General features: G+C 42.5%; 1 protein-coding gene across 2 annotated transcripts; it reads right to left on the bottom strand.

Annotated features, from left to right (window-relative positions):
- Positions 1–997: 997 nt before the first annotated feature.
- Positions 998–22,492, bottom strand: adpgk (ADP-dependent glucokinase). 2 transcript variants are annotated; one of them, XM_069902381.1, is made up of 7 exons: positions 22,236–22,492; positions 18,697–18,922; positions 13,433–13,495; positions 11,389–11,509; positions 9,719–9,915; positions 5,352–5,450; positions 998–3,458 (listed from the first exon to the last, which is right to left on the bottom strand). In XM_069902381.1, exons 1-7 carry the CDS (start codon positions 22,442–22,444, stop codon positions 2,895–2,897), a joined length of 1,479 nt encoding a protein of 492 aa, XP_069758482.1. In that variant the 5' UTR covers positions 22,445–22,492; the 3' UTR covers positions 998–2,894. The 2 variants fall into 2 exon arrangements, with proteins under 2 accessions (XP_069758482.1, XP_069758483.1); XM_069902382.1 differs by having other exon boundaries at positions 998–3,455.
- Between the last annotated feature and the right edge of the window lie 176 nt (positions 22,493–22,668).

Raw genomic sequence — 22,668 nt, 5'->3', positions numbered from 1 at the left:
GGGAGAGGACAGTGACTAGTCCTTTCCAATGAATTAAATAGCTTTGAAAAGTTCACATTATGAAATGCAACTGCCAACCTTCAGACAAGATCCCACATACTAACATCTGATAATGATCAGCAAATCTCTTTTAACCATGTTGGCTGAGCAATAAAATTAGATCAGCTCAAAACTGATATTCAAGTGGCAGTTGCAGAATATTTTACATCCACTTGAGAAAAGAAAAGGTCTAATGTTCACATCACATAAATGATGACATGTTTGTCAAACAGCATTCACTCAGCTTCGTGTTAGGGTGTTAAATAAGTTTGTGTGCCTCAGATAGGATGCTATCAACAACATGCATTGCAGTAATTTGTCCAATCTGTTGCAATAGCATCTCCAAAATCCAGAGTCGTTTGCCTCAAAAGCATAACTGCACATAGGAACATCACCCTTGGACATTCCCTCGTAAGTTGCACAACATCTTGCTGGATCAAAACATTGGATTCGAAGGACTGCAGAGGGTCGTGGCAGCAGCGCTTCACCAGCTTTCCAAGAGCATTTAAAATTGTGTCATAAATGTTGGCTTTGCCAGCAGGATCCATAATCAGTAGTTAAGTGAATAGGAAAATAATACTTCAATGCAGCAGCTGTTGACTCAGACCTGCCCGAGTCAGAAAGGTTCCATTTCAAACAGGTCCTCAGTGATGACTACAGCTTATAACTCCCTATTATGGAGATATTCTCAAAAGTTTTGATGTAAAGACTTGAGTCGAGCCCTTTAAAGGTCGCTTGAAAATATGGAAAGTAATGGAATGGGTGATCATCCCAGCCATTCTTTCTCAATCAGTAGCTCAAGAATGCTAAACAAAACTTGAATTAGGTCCCACCCCAAGGGCAGAAAACAAACACGTTCTCATTCAGTATTGCACAGAACGACAGCACATTTGTATTCATCAGCATCAATCAAATAGACCATTCCATCAACAGAAATAACTCCCACTGCTCCAACATGTTTTTTCCCTCTAAAAATGTTTATTGCAATGTCTTGCTTTTTTAAAAAAAAGTAAAATGGCCACTCGAATGATACAGTACTTAAACCACCAGAATTTAACAAATAAGTCCCTCTGATTTGTTTGACATTTCACGAGAAAAATTTTTTTCCCAACAGTTGATGAGGTATCTCCAGACTTCACAAAAAGCTGTATTAATAAAAGCTACAGTTAACTTAAACCACACCATTTTCTTGCAAAATCTGTCACATTATGAAATATCATAATAATATTCTCATTGCCAAAAAAAATTGATCTTGAAATCAAATTGCACCTCAAACTGACACTAAGTCTCAATCCTTCAGTCATCCTATCAAGTCTTTTTTTTTGTGGTCAGACAAAAAGACCACAAGAGGGAGCTTGGAGACAGATACCAGTTCCAGAGCAACATTTGGTTCAATTACATTTGAAAGAAGGCAGTCTCAGAGCAGTAATGGAAGTGATCTGAACTATTTCACTCACACTGGCAATGGTGGGAGAACCACACTTTCAGACACTCACTTCTTTAAAATGCTCTTCTAATTTTTCCTTCGGCAGGGAGCATTTTGGAACAAGGTGACCCCACCCGACACATGCTCTCCCACCCCTTTGCATAGCTAAACACAATTGCCCCTTCACTTTGTGAGAACCTCAGCAGTCGGCTCAGGGGGCTATTCAATTTTGACCTGTCTGATCCTGCCTTGGAGAGTGCACAGGGACGAAGGTTTGGTCCTCTCCAACCCTTTGACCCAAACAACACTGCAGATCCTGTCTACCAACTCAGCTCAAGCCAATGCCTCGACCAAGGGGGGTTCACTTGGCAAGACAAGTTGGACAACTAAATCAAAGTCATGATCACAAATAGTTCCTTATCCCTTTTATAATAACGGGTAATAATCCAGCACCAACCACCTTTCTCACCTCCACTCAAGCACTTTTATTCACCCAGTCCTCCAGAAATAAGTCCACAATATCGCAATTTCAAAACCTGGCTTTCGAAACAGCTTTCAAATTCAAAGATCCAGACAGAATGGAAGTTATTAAGCCCAACCTCAGTGAATGAAGGCATTAAATCACAACCATTCAGCTCTCACAAAGCTCACAACTGATACTAGGAAAGTGTCAAGTTGGGTGCTTCATTGGGGAAATTTGGTCCAATTCCAAAATGCAGCTTTCTAAATTTAAGTGTACCCTGAGAAAGGGGAAGGAAGCAATGTTTGAAAAGTGTCTGACAAAACCAGCACTTTTATTTCTCTTGTTTAATACCAGTAACAAGACTGCAGTAGAATGCAAATAAAGCACCTGCTCTTCACCTGGCTAATAAAATGCCCTTTCCTCCCCAAGAAAAAGACATCTAGCCTTCCGCAGTTTCCAATTAATGTTGTATTAGCACAAGATTTGCAATGAAAACTCGTGCAGACTTTTAAAATGTTAAAATCTGCCAGTGGAAATTATCCAAAAGATGGATAAAAATAAAACCTGGTGCACCATGTAGATGAGTCTAACGTATTTCATACACCCAATTAATCTCATCATCTCCCAAACCACTTGATATCCAAATTTCCAAAGATTATTTCATCAAAAAAACCCAGAAAATATACCTATTCCCTGACAAAAAAAAGATTTAAGACTTTTATAGAATATAGCATTGATTGTTGTACAAATGGAAACTGCATGAAGTTGTTGGTTTTGTTTTTACATTCTATCCAGGATTAAAAAGAGCAAGTGCTTCACACTTGTTCCAAGTACTTCCTCCTTCTTGCTCTAACCCATGACCATCAACTGCATACAATCCAAATTCAGAGACCCAGTCCACCACACTACAGAGAATTTGCCATAAATACACAGGCAAGTAAAACTGTCTTGTTGAACACTGAGGTTCTAGCTGAACTGCCGTTCAGAATACAACAGGCCTTCCGCAGAGATGCTGTCTCCCAATCCCACAGTCCTGATTGGGTCAATGCAAACCAGGACAGGAGTGATGAAAAATGAAACATTTTCTCGGTGCCATACACCCACAGGGTTGGATGGACTCAATGTCATTTTCTTCGTCTTCAAAAGGTTGTCCATTTGTGATAGAACAAACGTCATAGGGGATTTTAGGACAACTTTTGTGGGATCAATCATATTGGTACCACACGCCTGAGTCCCAGCAACTCTTGCACCAGCTGCAACAGACGAGATCTGGTTGCTCCAGTGGCCATCAATGGCTGCTACCATGTGATAGGTCAGAGTGTGAAAATGAATGCGAGTTAAATCCGATTCCCTGGTCGAATCTGTGTGCCCGTACTCTCTGAGGAGCCAGAAGAGTATATCACTGACCATTCCAATATCAGGGGTTCCACTCCAGTACTCTTGTGAGCTATGAGGCCCTGAACCAGCTTGACTGATGAACAAAAGTTCCTGCTCATTCAGGCCAATCGAATTCACAATGGTAAGAACCTGCTAAAGAAAAGAAAAATAGATCAATTGTGAGATAAGTCGACAGAACACCAAATGCTCAAGTGATTATAACCCCGAGTGATTGTGAAAGAAACATTCTGAAGATTGACACTGAATTAAAACAGGCTGTTCACCAACTATGTTGGTGTCAAGGTTAAAGCTGCAGCATCTGTTCTGCGAAATATTATTTAGAAGTTAAAACAGCAGTAGTCAAGGGTACAAGCAGGGTTTGCTGATGTAAAGTGACCTGTTTGGCGTGGTAGTCAGCATTGCCCATGGAAACTGGGTTATTTATGGTCATGTGAGCTTCACATTTAATCACTGCAACATGTAAAGGTAGAAGGATTACATCGAGGAAGTTGTGGACAAAACAGGAATGTTTGATGGATTCTTCAAGTTGTTTAGAAACCAAGTTGTAGCCTTAGTCAAGGACATTAACAATGGTTATTGACATTCTCTCCTTCATATTAGATAAAACTAAGATTTTATTACAAAAATTATAGTAAAGATCTTGTAGTTTTTGACTGGTTTAATTCCATGATGTAATTGTATTTTCTGCAACAGCTCGTTTGTCTCTCTGTAGAAATATATGTGTTTGTAGAAGTAGATTTCAGAGTCGGTAGGCAGTGGAAAGTGCTGCCTACTCTCAGTGACGTATCTAGGTCTCAGATCAGTTAATTTCGTTGATATCGATTCTATAAGGAGGCCAAAAGGAGACCAACTGTCTGTAACACTGTTTCCAAATAAAATCTATGAACCAAATGACATGCCTGTTCCAGCAGAGAACTGTTGGACGACTACTTCTTGTGGGGCACGGGACTTGTAACGATACTTTCCAGTCCTGGACTGCACAAGGAATCTAAAAGTGCCACATTGTCCTGAGATTCGCAGCAGAGACTGGCCATATTAGAGATGTAGATGTTGGTGTTGACCATGAGCCAAAGCTGAAAGGTAACACTAACATTCAGGCAGGCTGTTTACATTGAGATAGTGAGCAGGTAGACCCATAGCATCAGTGGCCAATACAGAGTCTGCAAAGACCATCAATAATCACACCACCAGGTTCAGGAACAACTGGCACCCCTCTACCATCAGATTTCTCAACAGCAAACTCAATCAAGGGATTCATTTAAGGACTTATTTTGCACTTTATTGACTTTTTTTAAATCTCTGTATTGCATAGTTTGTTTACATTTCTTTTTTTACATGTGTACATTCACTTTTTTTTGCACTGCCAATAAGTGGTAATTCTGCCTGGCCCACAGGAGAAAGAATCTCAGGGTTATATGTGATGTCATGTATGTACTCTGACAATAAATCTGAAATATTTTAATAGCTATTTAATTAAGAGGATGATGGGCTAATTCATTTCTGGGTGTCAGCCAATTTGGAGAGGGAAGGCAGAGAGATATGGCAAGGAAGACTTGGATATTGCCACTGCACAGGACATGCTAGCTCAAGGATTATGCAGTTGAATAGCAGGATGCAATAAATGGAAGTCTATTAAGGATGGATCTTTCATGAAATTTGGCAGAATCCATTGGTAGATTTATTCTGGCTACAATTAGATACTAGTGATACCAGTTGAAAGCAGTCCAATACAGCTGGACCACAGAGAGACACTGGAGGCATACAGAATTGTCAACCACATCTACAGGTGCTCTGAGTTGAGAAGAGGGGGGAAACTGTGCCATGGCCACTTGCAGATAGGCAGCTCCTAAAATGAACCATCTTGCTACTAGAAGCCAACCCTGCTTTTTACTGTTCTAAACTTGGATAAATTTCACTTTCCTACTTTCTGGGAAGTCAGTAAATTCAGAGAATGAAGGTGAGACATTCCATTTCTGAAAGGCTTCATACATCACTGAACAGAACACCTACCCCAAAAATAATTACCTGTTCTACAATCATATTCATGTATGCTCTGTCTGTCATGCTGGCCAGCTCCAGATGCACTGTCATTTCACTTGGGATCTCCGAGATTAACAGACTAACCTGTGATTTGGATTAATGGGGGGGGGGAGGGGGAAAATCGGGTGGGTCAAACAGAGTTATGTTCAAAATGAAACAGACATGGGTCATAATTCTGAGAAACATCAGTCCTGCTATTAAAAATCTAAAAGAAATTTCAGAGCAAAATACAATACTAACCTTCAAAGAACAGTTCACAAACAGTTATTGCCAATCCTCTGTCCCAAATTGAGGGTAGATCTTAGTTTTTCTGCCCACCATTTAAGGTATTAATTCTTGCTAGAGCAGTTCCATTTTGAAGACCTTCCTACATGACTAGATTTGAAATACTGCAGCCAATCCCGTAATCTCATACCCTGACACAACTGGGATCACTGGATAGTGTGGTAGATATAGAACAGGAAAGAGTGAAGAGCAGCCTATCCCCTCCTGATCAGACAGCAAATTACAAACAGAATCCTTTCAGGGGGCTCTCCAAAAGGAAGACACTGCAGCAATTGTAGAATCTGTATTTGACATATGAAGTGGAAAAGGAGGGGCAAGAATTACAATGGGAATGCAGTTATTTGGCATAATTAGTAAAGTTTCTTAAACAGCAAGTCTTCAACCCAAGGAGCAACAATAAGATTCAAGCTCATTCTTCACCGCACTAATTTATATTAAATTATGAGAGGCAAAGATCAGTCCTGTTCCCACGGTGGAAAGGTCCATTTCTAAGGGACATAGATTTAAAGGTGAAAGAGTAAAATTTATGAGATTTTCAAGGCAGGTCCTTTTTTGTTACACAAAGTGGTAGTTATCAAGAGAGAAGGTGGAAGCAGATATAAAAGTTACATTTAGGAGGCATTTAGGCAGATGCATTATGGGGGAAACAGTGATTTGGGCTCGGGTTGCCAATGGTTTGAACTGAACTGGTCTTGCGCAGCTGCAGAGGCTGTGGGAGGCTAATCTACTCAGTGATTCTGGGGGGGGGGGGGGAAGGACACTCGCATTTGCTTCTCTTTCTCTAACTGTAAGGGATACTGGGTAATGCTAATGACGAACCTTTGTTTGCCTTAAGGCAATTTCATGTAACACTACATTCCTGTTTTTTTTTTTGGCAGTTTCCGCAAAGCAGGACGTCAAGCGCTGAAGAGCTGGCTCTTGACGTCAGCGCTTGACGTCCTGCTTTGCGGAAACTGCCAAAATGTTTGGCCTGGAAGTCAGCCTGAAGAAAACTGAGGTCCCCCATCAGCCAGCTCCCCACCATGATTACCAGCCCCCCCACATCTCCATCGGGCACACAAAACTCAAAACGGTCAACCAGTTTACCTATCTCGGCTGCACCATTTCATCAGATGCAAGGATCGACAATGAGATAGACAACAGACTCGCCAAGGCAAATAGCGCCTTTGGAAGACTACACAAAAGAGTCTGGAAAAACAACCAACTGAAAAACCTCACAAAGATAAGCGTATACAGAGCCGTTGTCATACCCACACTCCTGTTCGGCTCCGAATCATGGGTCCTCTACCGGCACCACCTACGGCTCCTAGAACGCTTCCACCAGCGTTGTCTCCGCTCCATCCTCAACACCCATTGGAGCGCTTACATCCCTAACGTCGAAGTACTCGAGATGGCAGAGGTCGACAGCATCGAGTCCACGCTGCTGAAGATCCAGCTGCGCTGGATGGGTCACGTCTCCAGAATGGAGGACCATCGCCTTCCCAAGATCGTGCTATATGGCGAGCTCTCCACTGGCCACTGTGACAGAGGTGCACCAAAGAAAAGGTACAAGGACTGCCTAAAGAAATCTCTTGGTGCCTGCCACATTGACCACCGCCAGTGGGCTGATCTCGCCTCAAACCGTGCATCTTGGCACCTCACAGTTTGGCGGGCAGCAACCTCCTTTGAAGAAGACCGCAGAGCCCACCTCACTGACAAAAGGCAAAGGAGGAAAAACCCAACACCCAACCCCAACCAACCAATTTTCCCCTGCAACCGCTGCAATCGTGTCTGCCTGTCCCGCATCGGACTTGTCAGCCACAAACGAGCCTGCAGCTGACGTGGACTTTTTACCCCCTCCATAAATCTTCGTCCGCGAAGCCAAGCCAAAGAAAGAACATTCCTGTTTTATTATGTCATAATGAAAGTATCTGATGTGAGATGCAGGAAAATAGGATTAGTTTAATTTGGCACTATGGCCAGTGTTGTAGGCCCTACCCCTGTGAAGTGATGAACAAGACTCAAGAAAAGTGTCGATGAACACTTCTTGAGGTGAGAAAGTTCTTTATAGCAAAGCACAGCTAGCATTTTTCTTGCATGGCCAAACTGGGATTAGACTGAAACAGCTGTAGCTTCTTCAATGTTGCAAAGCTCCTTCATGGCCACTTGTTTTTGGTGGTCTTGGTGCCAAGTGGTAAATTAAGAGAGGCTTCAGATGATTCACCCTCTAAATTAAATCCAATTAGAAGGAAAACTATCAGCCCAGGATGCCATAGGTGTTCTAGGTGGTTAGTCCAGGATTATTTAAGGTGGTGAGTGGAAAAAAGGTTGAGAACCACTGATCTAGTCCCTCAAGAAAATATGTTCAAGGGCATTTTCATCTAGGTTAAACTTTAATTCATAAGGTAAATTTAAAAATAAAAATCTCTAAATGCTAGAACCTTGCAATTGAAAACAGAAAATGGTGGATGCACTCAGCAGAAAGAGAAGCCGAGTTAACATTTCAGATAGGATACTGACAGCCTGCTAAATGCTCCTATACTTACTGAGAAGCAAACTTTTATGGTAATTAGTTTCAGCTTTGAAAAATGCTCTGCCATCACAGTTGCTCTCTTCCTTACAAGGAAGGTTGGCATACCTATTGAAATGTTCAAACCACCCATTGCCTCCCTTGGATGCCTCGGCACCTTCAGAATATTCACCAGACCTTTCTGCTCTTGAATTGCCACAACTATCCTGCTTTTACTCAGAGGAAAGATGCCATTGATTCTAATTTTCTAATCACAACCACAACCAGTTTTTAATTATTCTATCGGCAAGATGATCAAATTATATTTCAATATGTTAATAGCACAAGACAGATACCATCCGACAGGTACAAGGAACAGAGGAAATTAATTTAAAAATTAAAATTAAAAACAATTAATGCACCAATAACAAGATTGATTATTTCATTCAGACCTCTTGCTCTTTAACATGTGCAACTAATAAGTCACCTTCATCCATGGATTGAATTGTTAGATTAAAATGGATTATGGCTCTGTTTTCTTTCTATGATTACGTATGATAATTGGGCTGTAAGTTGAGATCGGAGTGATCAGCGTGGTTTAGCTATATCTGTAGGTTTTTTTTAAAGTTTTTTTTAATTCAGATTTGTTTTTTCTTCTTTTTTGGGGATTTTTTTCTCTTTTTTCATATATTGTTATTAATTATATCTTTTTTTTAGAGATAGTTCACACCCTAAACTGATCTAAATTTTTTTTTATGATATATTTTTATTCTGTAATATTATTGTTTAATATCTCTGTATTAATTCATTACTTACTATGTATTTTTTATATCTCTTTGAACTGTATGTGTTTATAAATTATAATAATAATAAAAAGATTGAAAAAGAAAAGAAAATTGATTAATTTTGATGCCAATATTTGAACACAGTATGTCATTTATCCTACCCCACTGGGTGAGAAAAGGATGGTCATGCTATTACTGCTATTTAATTATTTTCCATAAGCATTTAAGAAAAGCAATACATATTTACATAGAACTAACTCCCCATTTTACATAGGGGGAAGAGTGGATTTTGGTGATCAGTACGAGAATTTGGAACATAAATTGGAGATGGGGGAATCATTCAGTCCTTCAAGCCTGATCTGACATTCAAGATCATGGCTGATCATCTAACTCTGCCACTTTTCAGTACAACCTTCCCTCTTCGAGGACTGATCCACCAAAGCACCTCCCACCTACAGAATTCCATCCTCAGATTGAAGAAATTCATCCTCATTCAGATCTGAAGTTGACAGTTTTTCTAAAACTGTGATCTCTGATTCTAGACTCCTTAACCAGGGGAAGGTCCTCTGAAGCCTTGCCATAATTCTGTAAATGTGATTTTTTTTTTTAAAGCATCAAACTCTAAAGAATGCAGGCAAAATACTCTGTCTTTCATCCAATACCTAAAGCTACCCAATCAATGATAAATAAAATTGTTAGAAAAGATGAAGAGACATTTAAAGAAAGATGGAGAGAATTCAAGGCATTCTGCCATAGCACAAAGGGGTCTGAATTATCCAGTCTTTTGGTCTTACCTCCTGGAGCCTCTTGTCTCTTTCTTCCTTTCTCTGTCCCTCCATCATGTGTAAACCCGAAAGAACAATCAGATCAGGATTAAAATCGTTCAGACTTAATACAAGAGTCTCCAATGTTTTCATCTCTGCGTTTGACACATCATGGGAGAAGATGAAACGATTGGCATGAGGTGCCTCAATTTCCCCCCAGCTGTCTCCTGCACAAAACAGCTTGCATTTAGTTTCATTCTTGTCAAAAAATATACTTTACAAAATGGAATAATCATTCAGCTTTCACTGATTACGTTTTGGACAAGAGGTGAGAAAATGGGGGGGGGGGGGGGGGAAAAAAACACAATTCACATCCAATAATTTGTTATATCATAAAAACAATTTAAACCCTTCACAGACACACTAAATTTTGGTTTGCAGTGTTTATTTTATAACCTGTGCACATTTCAGTAAAGTCCCACAGAAAATTCTGGTCAGGACACAGAATTACCTGCTGTTATTTCTACAATGTCCCAATGCATGTCTAACATGTTTGCATACTAAGACACTATTATCACATGTCCGCACTCCTTAAGTATATGTTTGGACAAGCGATTAGGAGTTAAATGTTGGAGGCAAAAGGAGGAATCCTGCAATTACATTATCAAACAGCCACTCAGAGCCAAGTTAGCAATTGCAGAACTCACATTCTGAAAATAAGGTAACACTTCACTTCCTTTCAATCAACCCTCCCCCCCACCCCCCACCCTCCCCCCCCCCCCACCCCCGAGAGTATACAAGTAACAGTTCAGCTTTGACCTAACCACTATTGACAATTCTTTTTTATGCCCTATTCTTCTTCAATCTTCAATAAAACAAATGTGTTTGGCCAAACTTTACCCAATTTCCTATCTGGTAAATGTCATACCAAAGCTGTTCTGACTTTGCCATGAACAAATTGTTTGCTGTGAAGTAAAACATGAAATATACAGACACCATGCAAAAACACAATGCTGGAGAAACTCAGCACGTCAAACAGCGTCCTTTATTTGGCAAAGATATATAACCAAAGTTTCAGGCTTGAACCCTTCATCAATGTATGAAAAAAATGTAGGCAGGAGCTTGAACAAAATGAAAGGGGTGGAGGGAGGAGCACAGTCCCACAGACAAGAGGTGAATAAGGGAGGGAGAGCACACCAGCAAGCAGAGGGAGGGGGATGGCTCTGTGAATAGCGAATGGGGTGGAGAGCTGAGGGAAAAAACACAAGGGGAAAGGAAAGGCAGGGAGAAAGGGCTCGCAGAAACTGTAGAAGCCAATGTTGGAGAGTGCCCAGACAGGAAATCAAGTGTTCCTCTGATTTACAGGTGGTCTTGGTGGAATAGTACGAGGCCAAGGATAGACATGTGAGCATGATATTTTATTTTGTAGAAGCAGCCACACTTCAAAGATATTCCACTATTTCCAAATTGTTTGGATATGTCCCGCAAGAGTGAAAGGAATGCAGCGGTGGAAGGAATCGTGTCCTCTCCCAAACACATTTTCAATCAACATAAATGTATTGGCTGGTAAGGTCAACAGGGTATGGAACCCTAATCTGCTCCCATTCTCCATGCAAGAACTAATGGAAGCAGGCAAAAAAGTTGTAAAAATGGAGACCATTAAAAGTAATAATTTGGAAGATTCCTCACTCTGCACTCACCAGTCAGGTATTCCAGTATGAGATGAAATTCATCCACTTCCTGGAACGATTCCGGAGGAACAATAATTTGATCGTCCAAGAGTTCATAGAGCTTGGGTCCCACAGGCCCAACTAGTAGCACCTGCAGCCAAAGTAAGTCGAAATATGTCTCTCAATAGCAGAGCATGTATATAGTGCAGAGATCAGCAGATCAAGGTTCACATTTAGTCTCGAGATGCTAAAGTGTTAGTCACAGCTTCGAGGTGCTAAACTAATGTAGCACAGAATGAACACAGCAACCATGCTGATGCCAGAGTTGGTTAAACCCACAAACATTGACAGACGATCCCAGGCCCCTAATACACACCATGTTGAGGCAGAGTCAGTCTCACCCAGGCTCAAAAAGTGGAACAGATGGTCTCACCCTGGGGTTGGACAGAACCCCGTCCCCGCTACAAGATAACTCATTGGTGACAGCGTCTCGTCACTGCTCACTTGCACTTTTTAAACTCCTGATTGAAGATACTACCCACAGAATAAGGGGAAAAAATTCAATACACCATGACCATCCTCTGGAAAGAGCATCCATTGAACCTGACCTTGGGGAAGCCTGACCCCCTTATAATGACCAGATAGAATAGGGAAGGAATGGATGCATCTTTTTCCAGCCTGAAGGACATAACCAGTGGGTATGCTCCAGAGATCTTGATGATATCTTATTTAAATTCATGACTTATTGGAAGGGAGAGAATGCAAGGTATCCAAGTGTGCCTGACATAGGAAGATGGGCATGTTGCAATAATGATATTTGGGACTCTGAAATAGATTGATAAGTGGGTGAAAGCTTGTTAAATAGAGTTTAATATGGCCAACTGTAAGGTCAGGCATTTCAGAAAGAGGAATTAAAAGGTCGATTCAATGGTTCTCAACCTTTTTTTTGTTTACAGCCCACCTGACTTCTGGTCTAACATGCCATTGTGGTAATGACAGCAATATTTTCAAGGCAACTCTAAGAAACATCTTTATCTAATTTTAAATATTTGACATTTTTAAAGACGCAGGTGTGCCCACTGGTTGAGGCCCATCTCTGTAAACAGAGGAACTGCAAATGAGTATATCAGGAGGGACCATGAAATAAAAGATTGGCAGGCAGGTGCAGCAAGTTGATGGGAGGGAAATTACATCTTTACCTTTAACGCAAGGGGTTTAAGAGTTTAGAAATAGCAAAGTATTTCACAATTGCATCAGGTATTGGTAAGGTCTCACCTGTTTTAGTTTCTATTTGAGACAACAGACTAGCATCGGAGACAGTCTAAATAAGAATCATTTAGTCTTATCATGTGGGTAATAAAGATGGATGAATGTTCTTTGGAATTTTAAAGAATAAACATCAATCTTATTGAAACACATTAAGGTCCAAATGGGCATGACAGGATTTCACCAGTCAGAAAGTCTCAAACAAGGGAACATAGCTGTCCAATAAGGAGCTGTTGAAGAATTTCTTTCCAGAGGATTTCTTCTCTGGGATCAAGAGTAGTGAGGTTAGATCCTTGACTGATGAAATCAAAAAATCCAAGGATAGATTTTTGGGGAATTCAAGGTTATGGGGATCTGCCACCAAGGAGTTGAGGCCTGGGATTGGATCATATAGTGCATAAAATAGTCAGCATGGCTTTGTGCAGGGGAGGCCCTGCCTCACAAATTTGGTATTAGTTTAAATTGGTCTTGTGCTCTGGTGGGGTAAGAGTCTGTTCCTGTGGTTTACTGTTCTGCCTTGGACTGGTAACCTACTATTTTTTGTGTCCAGGAAGCATCAACACCAACAAAGCTTCATCCTAGGATCAGCACCAATCCCATTCAATCCTGAGAGAAGTCAGCACCCAACGAACCCAAATCCAGGGAGAAATCTGCAGCCATACGAGCCAACTCTAGGGGTTGACAATAGACCGAAGAGAAGAAGCCAACATACAATTAAAGTCAGAATTTTTTATTATTTTCAATGAAGATTTGCTCTCCTCATGACCAAGGTTCCACAGCATTAAGAATGCAGAAATAATGCACTAACCGATAGGTTCCCAGCTGAGGCCAGCTTTTGGCCAATGAGAGCAGCATTTCCACCCACAAAGTGCTGCAAGAACAGAAAGAATAAAAGTTAGGAATGCCTTCAATTCATAATATGTTCCACACCAATAATAGGAAAAATTAGAAAATCTGAAACCCTTTAATATGGTGAGATAATTTCTTTGTTTACATTTTCTCTTTTGTCTTTGCATCTTTTCATGAGTACAAATTTTTTGTACTATCGATAAGTAGAAATTCTGCCTGGCCCAAGGATCTCGGGGTTATATGTGATGTCATGTACTCTGACAATAAAATCTGAACTTTATCCACAAATGCACCCTCTCAACCACATCCCCCCACCTACTGTGATGTAACTGCAGGACATTGCTTTAATGTTCGGTATTTACGGAGGAAACTGGCACAGTGAATTAGGATGGAATTGAAACAAATAGAAGTGTCATGGAACATATGGAGTTTAAGGAGAAGGAGGTGATTGCTGCCTTGCAACGAATAAAGGTAGACAAATCCCCATGACCAGATATGATGCCTCCCTCAAGGGGCAGGGAATAAGTGCTGAAATCGCAAGGCCCCTGGCAGATATATTCAAAATGTTCTTAGTCACCGGAGTGGTGCTGGAGGAGTGGAGGGTGCATCATGTTGACCCGCTGTTTAAGAAGGACTCCAAGAGTAAACCAGGCAATTATAGGCCACTGACCCTGACGATTGTGGTATATAAATTATTTGAAGGATTTCTGAGAGATACGATATAGAGTTATTTGGACCGCCATTAGCTGATTATGGATAGTCAGCATGGATTTGTGTGCGGTAGGTCATATTTAACAAATCTCAGTTTTTTGAGGAAGTTACTAGGAAATTTGATGAGGGAAAGGCTGTGGATGTTGTCTATATGGATTTTAAGGCTTTTGACAAGGTTCCACATGAGAGGTTGGTTCAGAAGGTTAGGACTCTAGGTATACATAGAGAGTTTGCAAGCTGGATTCAGAATTGGCTTGGTGGAAGAAAACAGAGTGATGGTGGATGGTTGCTTCTCAGACTAAAGATCTGTGTCGAATGATGAGCCTCAGGGATCTGTGTTGGGAACATAATTGTTTGTTAACTGTATAAATGACCTAGATGATAATGTGGTGAATTGGATCAGCAAGTTTGCTGATGGCACAAAGATGGGAGGTGTCGTTGACTGTGAGGAAAATTTTCAAAGCTTGCAGAGGGACCTGGATCAGCTGGGAAATTGGGCCAGTAAATGGCTAATGAAATTTAATGCAGATAAGTGTGAGGTGTTGCACTTTGGAAGAGCGAATTAAGGTAGGATGTACACAGTAAATGGTAGGCCATTGATGAGTGTACAAGCAAAGAGATCTGGAATCTATATAGATGTGGACAGGGTTGTAAAGAAAGCATTTGGCATCTTAGCCTTTATAAATTAAAGTAATGAGCATAAAAGTTGGGATGTTATGTTGAAGTTATTCAAGTCATTGGTGAGTCTACACTTAGAATATTGTGTTCAGTTCTAGTCACCCAGCAGCAGGAAAGGTATCAATAAGATTGAAAGAGTGCAGAGAAGATTAACTAAGATGTTGAGGTCCAGGTCTTTAGGAGTTGAGTTATCAGGAAAGATTAAACAGATGAGGACTATACTCCTTGGAACAAAGAATGAGGGAAGTCTTGATAGAGGTTTATAAGATTATGAGGGGTCTTCATGAAAGTAGGCTGTTTCCACTTAGATTAGGGGAGATAAACATGAGAGGTCTTAGCTTTAGGCTAAAAGGGGAGAGGTATAAGGGAATATGAGGGGAAAGTTTTTCCACTCAGTAGTAGGAGTGTGGAATGAGCTGCCATTTGATGTAGTTAACGCAGATTCAATCTTGAGTTTTAAAAATTTCTCAGCAGCCTGACTCTGGGTTCTCCAAACCATGGGTTGAAATCCAGTCTCTGGCCTGTGAGCTTCAGCAGAATGTTACCACATAGTTAAAAAGCTATTATTGGGGACTGATTTAAGTCAGCATCATCAAGCAGCATAGAATGCAAGCAAAGGGAGATGAAAACTATATTCAGTCACAATCTAACCATTACACCGTAGTTTGAGCATACCACACAATTCCCTAGGATTCTAATTGGGCAGCCAAGGAGAAGAGGCACCTTCAGGGGATAAAAACAGCACAAATCAAATATGCCAAATAATTAAAAAACCTGTCGAAATTACAAACTCTAGATGACCACATATTTACAGGATCTTGAGTCATCCAGAAACCCTTCTTTGTAAAGGCTAGCTCTCATTTATTGAATGTAGTTCACTATGTGGCATTTGGCAGATTGCCAAATCAGCTTTCTGTAAACTATGGCTAGTTGTTATTTTGCAAAGTTCAATGCAGCTCAATTTTAAATTTCATGCCACGAGAGGACTATGTCATCTGAAGACCATCAGTATGGCAGCACTTATTCTATAATCATTAAACTTGACCACAGCTTCACTAATATCTGGACTCAAGATTGCAGAACTCAGAGCATGAAAGATAATCTTATTTAGTAATCATAGATGCAATACATTTCTCGGCAAAAAGCAAACTATTCCACTGGCATATACTTTAGTTATGGTATTTAAATACAAGTCTGAAAATCTGGAATGCTTGGGGATTGGGTCAGTATGGGTTGTCGGATTTTCCGGATTCTCATACAATACATCTGGGGCGCTTACATAATGCACACATGCAAAAGCCAAGAATTCGAGAAGTCCAGATTCTCATGTGGTCCAGATTTTCGGACTTTTACTATAATATGTTTATGCATGAATCTCATGTGCCACAATACATTTCTCAACCTACAAATAAAATACCAAATTCATTCCCTTTGTGTCTGTACAGTTAAAATACTCGCCTACCCAATCACATTTTTTGGAACTGGGTCTGCAATTCTGTACATAAGAACACTTCAATAACTCATCTGAGTACCATTGAAATGTGTTGAGATTTTCTACCTCTACTGGCTGTTCCAGACCAGTGTCATCCAGTTCTAATCTGATTACTGAACCCTGGTTTTGTCAATTCTGATTTACTCCAACTAGCCCTCAATTTTATACACCATTTCAGTCTCCCCTCAGCCTTCACTGTTCTAAAAACATTTACAGTTAATCCAATCCTGCGGATACATCACAGCTACAATTTTCCAGTCCTGGCAACACTTTTGCAAATCTCGTCTTTAACCTCTCTAGTGTAATTACATCTTTCTTGAAATAAAATGTGCATATTACTCCAGGCATGGACTAAGAAATGTTGTATAAAGTTCCAGCAAAATATCTGTGCTTATATTCTATGCCTCAGCTCCCAGTCAGCCTTTTTGATCTATCCTCCGACATTTAAGGTATATGGGTACATACACCAAATCTCCTGTACCTCCTCACCAACCAGTGCCCTCCCATTTGCCTCATTTCACCTCCCCAAAGCCATTACCTTACAATAATTAAATATGATTTGCCATTTCACCCCCCCCCCCCCCCCCACAAGCCATGAGGGGCCATACAAGATCTTAGTTTGCCACACTTGGAATATTGTGTTCAGTTCTGGTCACCTCACTACAGGATGTGAATACTGTCGATAGGGTGCAGAGGACATTTACAATGACGCTGGCTGGATTGGAGAGCATGCCTTAAAGGGATAGGTTGAGTGAATGGAGCCAGGGAGGCTGAGGGCTAAATAGATCATGCAGAAGGCCAGAGGCTTTTTTCCAGGGCTGAAATGGCCAATACGAGAGGGCATAATTTTAAGGTGCTTGGGAATAAGTACAGGAGAGGCTGTGAGCTTTGTTTTTCCCCCACAGAGAGTGGTGTAAGGCACTGTGGCAATGATAGTGGAGGCATCTTTTAAGAGTCAATTACATAGGTACATGGAACTGGAAAAAAATGGAAGGTAATGCTTTAGGGAAATTCTTGGAAGTTGTTAGAGTAAATTATTTGGTTGACACAAAGGGTCTGTTTGCGCTGTCATTTCTATATTCTATTTTTCAGATTAACTGCTCATCACTGAATGCACAGAGTTATGACATATTTCCTGTTTTCCTTTCCATCATTTCTGTTGTGAATCTTCTTTAAGGTTTCAAATTCAGTTGCATGGGAAAACTTTTCGAAACTAATTAATCATCCTACATCAACTTGCCTCCTCTCTGCATCATACTCATTTCAGTCCAAGCAAAGACCAAAGGATAGTACCCTCTTGAATACAGCATTGACAGTGTTGCAGAAGTTCCAGAGGTGTCATCTGTCAAATTAAACTTTAAACTAGGTTTTGAGTGATTGGGAATACTGGGTCAAATATACTTGTAGAAGCTTGCACAATTTATCCACCCTCACTTTGAATGCAATAAAGAGTAGTGAACACTCAATGCCTGGCCAATAGCACTGGACACAAAGATTTTGCTTCCTGAACACTTTTGGGTGCATTTTATGGATTTTGAGTTGCTGATCAAGAAAATCACCTTAAAATTTTCCTTTTGCGTTCCGTTTTTTCTAGATACAACACATTTTTTTGTGATATCCTGTCATATTTTGTCTACTTCAAGCATACAAAACTATTAAGTGCAAAATGTCATTGAAAATTCATTTTCTGCATTACACTTGGACGTCTTCCCTGTTGATCTTGATGCAGTCAGTGATGAACACGGTGAAAGGTTTCACCAGGACATTGCAATCATGGAAAAGCGACATCAGGGCAACTGGAATCAATCAACGCTGGCCGACTATTGTTGGACACTGATACAAGAGGCATCAGATGCTAAGTACAAACAAAATATTTTTAGGTCAACGTAACGTGTCAGCATCATTATCTAATTAACATGCCAAATTCAATAAAAGTTAGTTTAGTATTTCTCCAACTTCCGATGTGATACAGAAATCTAAAATATCTTTTGAAGCAAACCTTTCAAAAAAAAAAGTTGTCCAGCATAATTTTCCTTAAGTGGACCTTGCTATGCACTCATCCTGCTTGAAAGACCAAGTCATTGCTATTGGGCACATCAATACACCCTCATGCCTTGTAGAATATGCCATAACAAAACTTAGTTCATCCACATCCTTTCACTGGATCTTTTAAAAAAAGCCTGCATCTTCAAAATGTTCCTTTCTTCCTCTCAACAGGACCATTTAGCAATGTTCGTTAATTCCCCTCCCCCCCTTCCAAAATGCATTTGAGTCTGGGTGATGGCCTTTTATTTTGGCACATCCCCTTCACATGTAAGTTTCTCAATAAACAAAAGCTGCACCTTAGCTCCTGGGTACTGGGATGCAGCCCGAGCAATTTTCTGAAAGAGTTCCTTGTCAGCGAAGAATCGTTCAGCTGCAACGCCCTTCTCCATGAAATAGGAGAAAGTTTCCCTCAGATCTTCTGTCGACTGCAGGATGTCATGATCCACTTGTTCACCAGGGTTCAAGCCCAGAGCTTCTAAAAGGCCAACGCCACACACCACCACATCCACACAGGCATTCACCCTGTGTGAGAGGAAGAGGCAGTCAGCACCATCACTCAACGGCACCCCAATAAGCTACAAGTAGCTTGGGCCACACTTGCAGCTCTTAATGTCTCACAGGAGTCATACCATGCAACATTCAAATTAAAGTGTTTTATAGAATCGTAGAAATTGGCCCTTGCAGCCCATCTTGTCCATGCCAGCTGTGAGGTCTCTGCCATTCATGCTAATTTTGCCTGTATTTCTCAACTCCTTTCCTATCCAAGCACTTGTTTAAAACATTGTAATAGCATTATTTCATTTGTTCTGACATTAACACAGTACGAATTAATATTCTGTAATACCTCATGATTCTCCTCTTAACCATCTTCAATCTCATTTAAAATAAACCAAATATATCAACTGTTAAAGTAAATCCGAGTTGACTCATTGGTGGGAAATCTCAATTCCATTTAAGAGGACATGGCTTTAGGAGAAAGGTTTGGAGGAATATTGGGGGGGGGGGCGGGGGGGGAACCTTCACTCTGAGAGTGGTGGGAGTGTGGAATGAGCTGCCATCTGATGTGGTGGGTGCGGACTTGATCTTGGGTTTAAGAATAAATTGGATAGATACATGGATGGGAGAGGTCTGGAGGGTTATGGAATGGGAGCATATTGAGACTAGCTGAACAATGGTCAACAGACTGGAAGGGCCAAACGGCCTGTTTTCCGTGCTGTAGCGTTCATTGGTTTCTCTACCTGTTCTGTATGGAATGTAAACTGGAGGTGGAGGTTCACAACCCTCTGCAAACCTAGTTCAAACTTCCCTCCATTCCTGCTCCAATTCTTTCTGCCTTTGACTTTCTTAATTCTTCCAACAAATCCAAAGTAAGCACAAAGAAAAAAACATCATCTTCCCTCAGGACTTGATTTTAAATTCAATAAATTCAAGCATCCAGCCTTTCCTATTGAGCTTGAATAGCCAGTTCTGCTGAAAGGTTGTCCACTTTGTTATTACAACACAGATACTGACTGATTTGCTCAACATGTCAAGTGTGATCTTTTTTTACCAGATTTCCAAGTTTTTTTCTCATCACCAGCAGTTTTTGCTAACTGTGCAACCTTGAACCCTATTCAGTAAGGCACAATTCCTCAATTCTCTCTGCCCTTCTCTCAACATACAATTTAAAACATCTGCTTGTTCGGCTTTCTAGTTCTAACAAAGTGGAGCACAGAAACCGACCCTTCTCGTCTGTGCTGAACTATTATACCACCTTGTCCGACTGAGCTGCACCTAGTCCATAGCCCTCCATATCCCTCCCATCCACGTACTTGTCCACATTTTTCTAAAATGTTATAATTGAGCCCTTATTCTCCACTTCAGCTAGCAGCTCATTCTACACTCCCATCACTCTCTGTGTGAAGATCCCCACACCCCCCCTAATGTTTCCCTTAAATCTCCCCCCTTTCACCCTTAACCCATGTCCTCTGGTTTGTATCTCACCTCCCCTCTGTGGAAAATCCATCAATACTCATAATTTTAAATACCTCTATCAAATCTCCCCTCGTTCTTCTACACTCCAGGGAAGGAAGTCCCAACCTGTTTAGCCTTTCCCTGTAAAACTCCGCTCCAGAAGTCCGGCCAACATCTTAGTAAATCTCTGCATTCTTTTAATCTTATTGATATCTTTGCAGTGACCCAAATTACATACAACCATCCCAAAAAAATGTCAGTTGCTTCACTTGCCAGAAATATTACCTAGCCTGTGCATGTTTCGAGTTGAAGCACAATGCTGGAGAAACTGAGAAGGTCAAAGATACATGACCAATATTTCCGGCTCAAGCCCAAAACATTGGTTCTGTATCTTTATCTTTTCTCTGTAAAGGACACTGTTTAACCTGCTGAGTTTCTCCCACATTGTGTTTTTACTTCAATCATTGTCGCTGCAGACTTTTGTGTTTTTACTCGTGTTTCAAGACATTTCTGTTTTCATTTCTACCTTGAATACACGAACTCGCTACCTCAAAACCTCCTCAGGTAATGAATTCCAAAGATACTCCAAGGCCTGTGTGAAGACATTTGTCATTTATGTCTTAAATAGCCAACGCCTTAATATGAGGACATGGCTCCCGGCTTGAGACACACATCATTCATCTTGACAAACTTATTATTAACTTTGTACATTTCAATAGACCTTACATTCCAGACTCAAGAGAATTCTGCACAACCTCTCCTGTCACCTACCCCCACTATCTTTCCACCCTTCCCATCCCACCCTCCTCCAACTCCTTTCACCCTTTCCATCCCAGCCCTGTCCCTCCTCTCCCTCACCCACCCCCCCTCGCTTCTCCACCCTGGCCCCACTCTCCCTCACCCCCACAGCCCCCTCACTCATTTTCCACCCTTCCCATTCCAGACTCAAGAGAATTCTGCACAACCTCTCCTGTCACTTACCCCCACTATCTTTCCACCCTTCCCATCCCACCCTCCTCCAACTCCTTTCACCCTTTCCATCCCAGCCCTGTCCCTCCTCTCCCTCACCCACCCCCCCTCGCTTCTCCACCCTGGCCCCCCTCTCCCTCACCCACCCTCCCCACCTCGCTCCTCCACCTTGGCCCACTCTCCCTCACCACCACGACCCCCTCACTCACTTTCCACCCTTCCCATCCCACCCTCCTCCAACTCCTTTCACCCTTCCCATCCCTGTCCCCCCTCTCCCTCACCCACCCCCCCACCTCGCTCCTCCACCCTGGCCCCCCTCTCCCTCACCACCACGACCCCCTCACTCACAAACCACCCTTCCCATCCCACCCTCCTCCAACTCCTTTCACCCTCCCCATCCCATCCCTGTCCCCCCTCTCCCTCACCCACCCCCCCACCTCGCTCCTCCACCCCGGCCCCCCTCTCCTTCACCACCACGACCCCCTCACTCACTTTCCACCCTTCCCATCCCACCCTCCTCCAACTCCTTTCACCCTCCCCATCCCAGCCCTGTCCCCCCTCTCCCTCACCCACCCCCCCACCTCGCTCCTCCACCCCGGCCCCCCTCTCCTTCACCACCACGACCCCCTCACTCACTTTCCACCCTTCCCATCCCACCCTCCTCCAACTCCTTTCACCCTCCCCATCCCAGCCCTGTCCCCCCTCTCCCTCACCCACCCCCCCACCTCGCTCCTCCACCCCGGCCCCCCTCTCCTTCACCACCACGACCCCCTCACTCACTTTCCACCCTTCCCATCCCACCCTCCTCCAACTCCTTTCACCCTTCCCATCCCAGCCCTGTCCCCCCCCCTCCCTCACCCACCCCCCCCACCTTGGCCCCCCTCTCCCTCACCGCCACGACCCCCTCACTCACCCCACGGCCACCCTGGCCCAGGCTACCGTGGGCTCCGAGATGATGGAGTCCCACGCCTCAGCCACCTCCGCCTCGGGGGGCGGCGGCGGCGGCTGCTGCGCCGACAAGCCGAGCACATTGTCGGCCAGGAACCGTGCCAACGCCTCCGGGACCTCGGGCCAGTGCAGACAGGCGGCCAGCGAGGCGACGGCCAAGGCAGCGCGCCACATCCTGCAGCCCGCCGGCAGCTGACCGGAAACCAGGCCGCGGCACACCCCGCGCCGTCAGGGCCGCGCATGCGCACAGGCCTGAAGGGGTGACCGTTGCCGTGGCAACTGGCCTGCAGGCCGCAGAGGCCGACCCAGACACCTTGAGGAAGGGTTCAGGCCGAAAGGTTGGGCTCCATCAAGAATGATGCTGCCTGAGACCCTCTGGCTTTCCCCATTCACGCCAA

This window comes from Narcine bancroftii, chromosome 11 (assembly GCF_036971445.1).
Source record: "Narcine bancroftii isolate sNarBan1 chromosome 11, sNarBan1.hap1, whole genome shotgun sequence".
NCBI classification, from domain to species: domain Eukaryota; kingdom Metazoa; phylum Chordata; class Chondrichthyes; order Torpediniformes; family Narcinidae; genus Narcine; species Narcine bancroftii.
This window is presented reverse-complemented; position numbering and strand designations above follow the sequence as displayed.

Excerpts from the sequence above, each read along its gene's own strand:
- adpgk (XM_069902381.1), bottom strand. The coding sequence starts at position 22,444 with ATGTGGCGCGCTGCCTTGGCCGTCGCCTCGCTGGCCGCCTGTCTGCAC. Across the intron at positions 11,510-13,432 it reads CCTCAGCTGGGAACCTATCG|GTGCTACTAGTTGGGCCTGT; the intron begins GTTAGTGCATTA and ends CTTTGGCTGCAG. Across the intron at positions 3,459-5,351 it reads TGAATATGATTGTAGAACAG|CAGGTTCTTACCATTGTGAA; the intron begins GTAATTATTTTT and ends TCTTTTCTTTAG.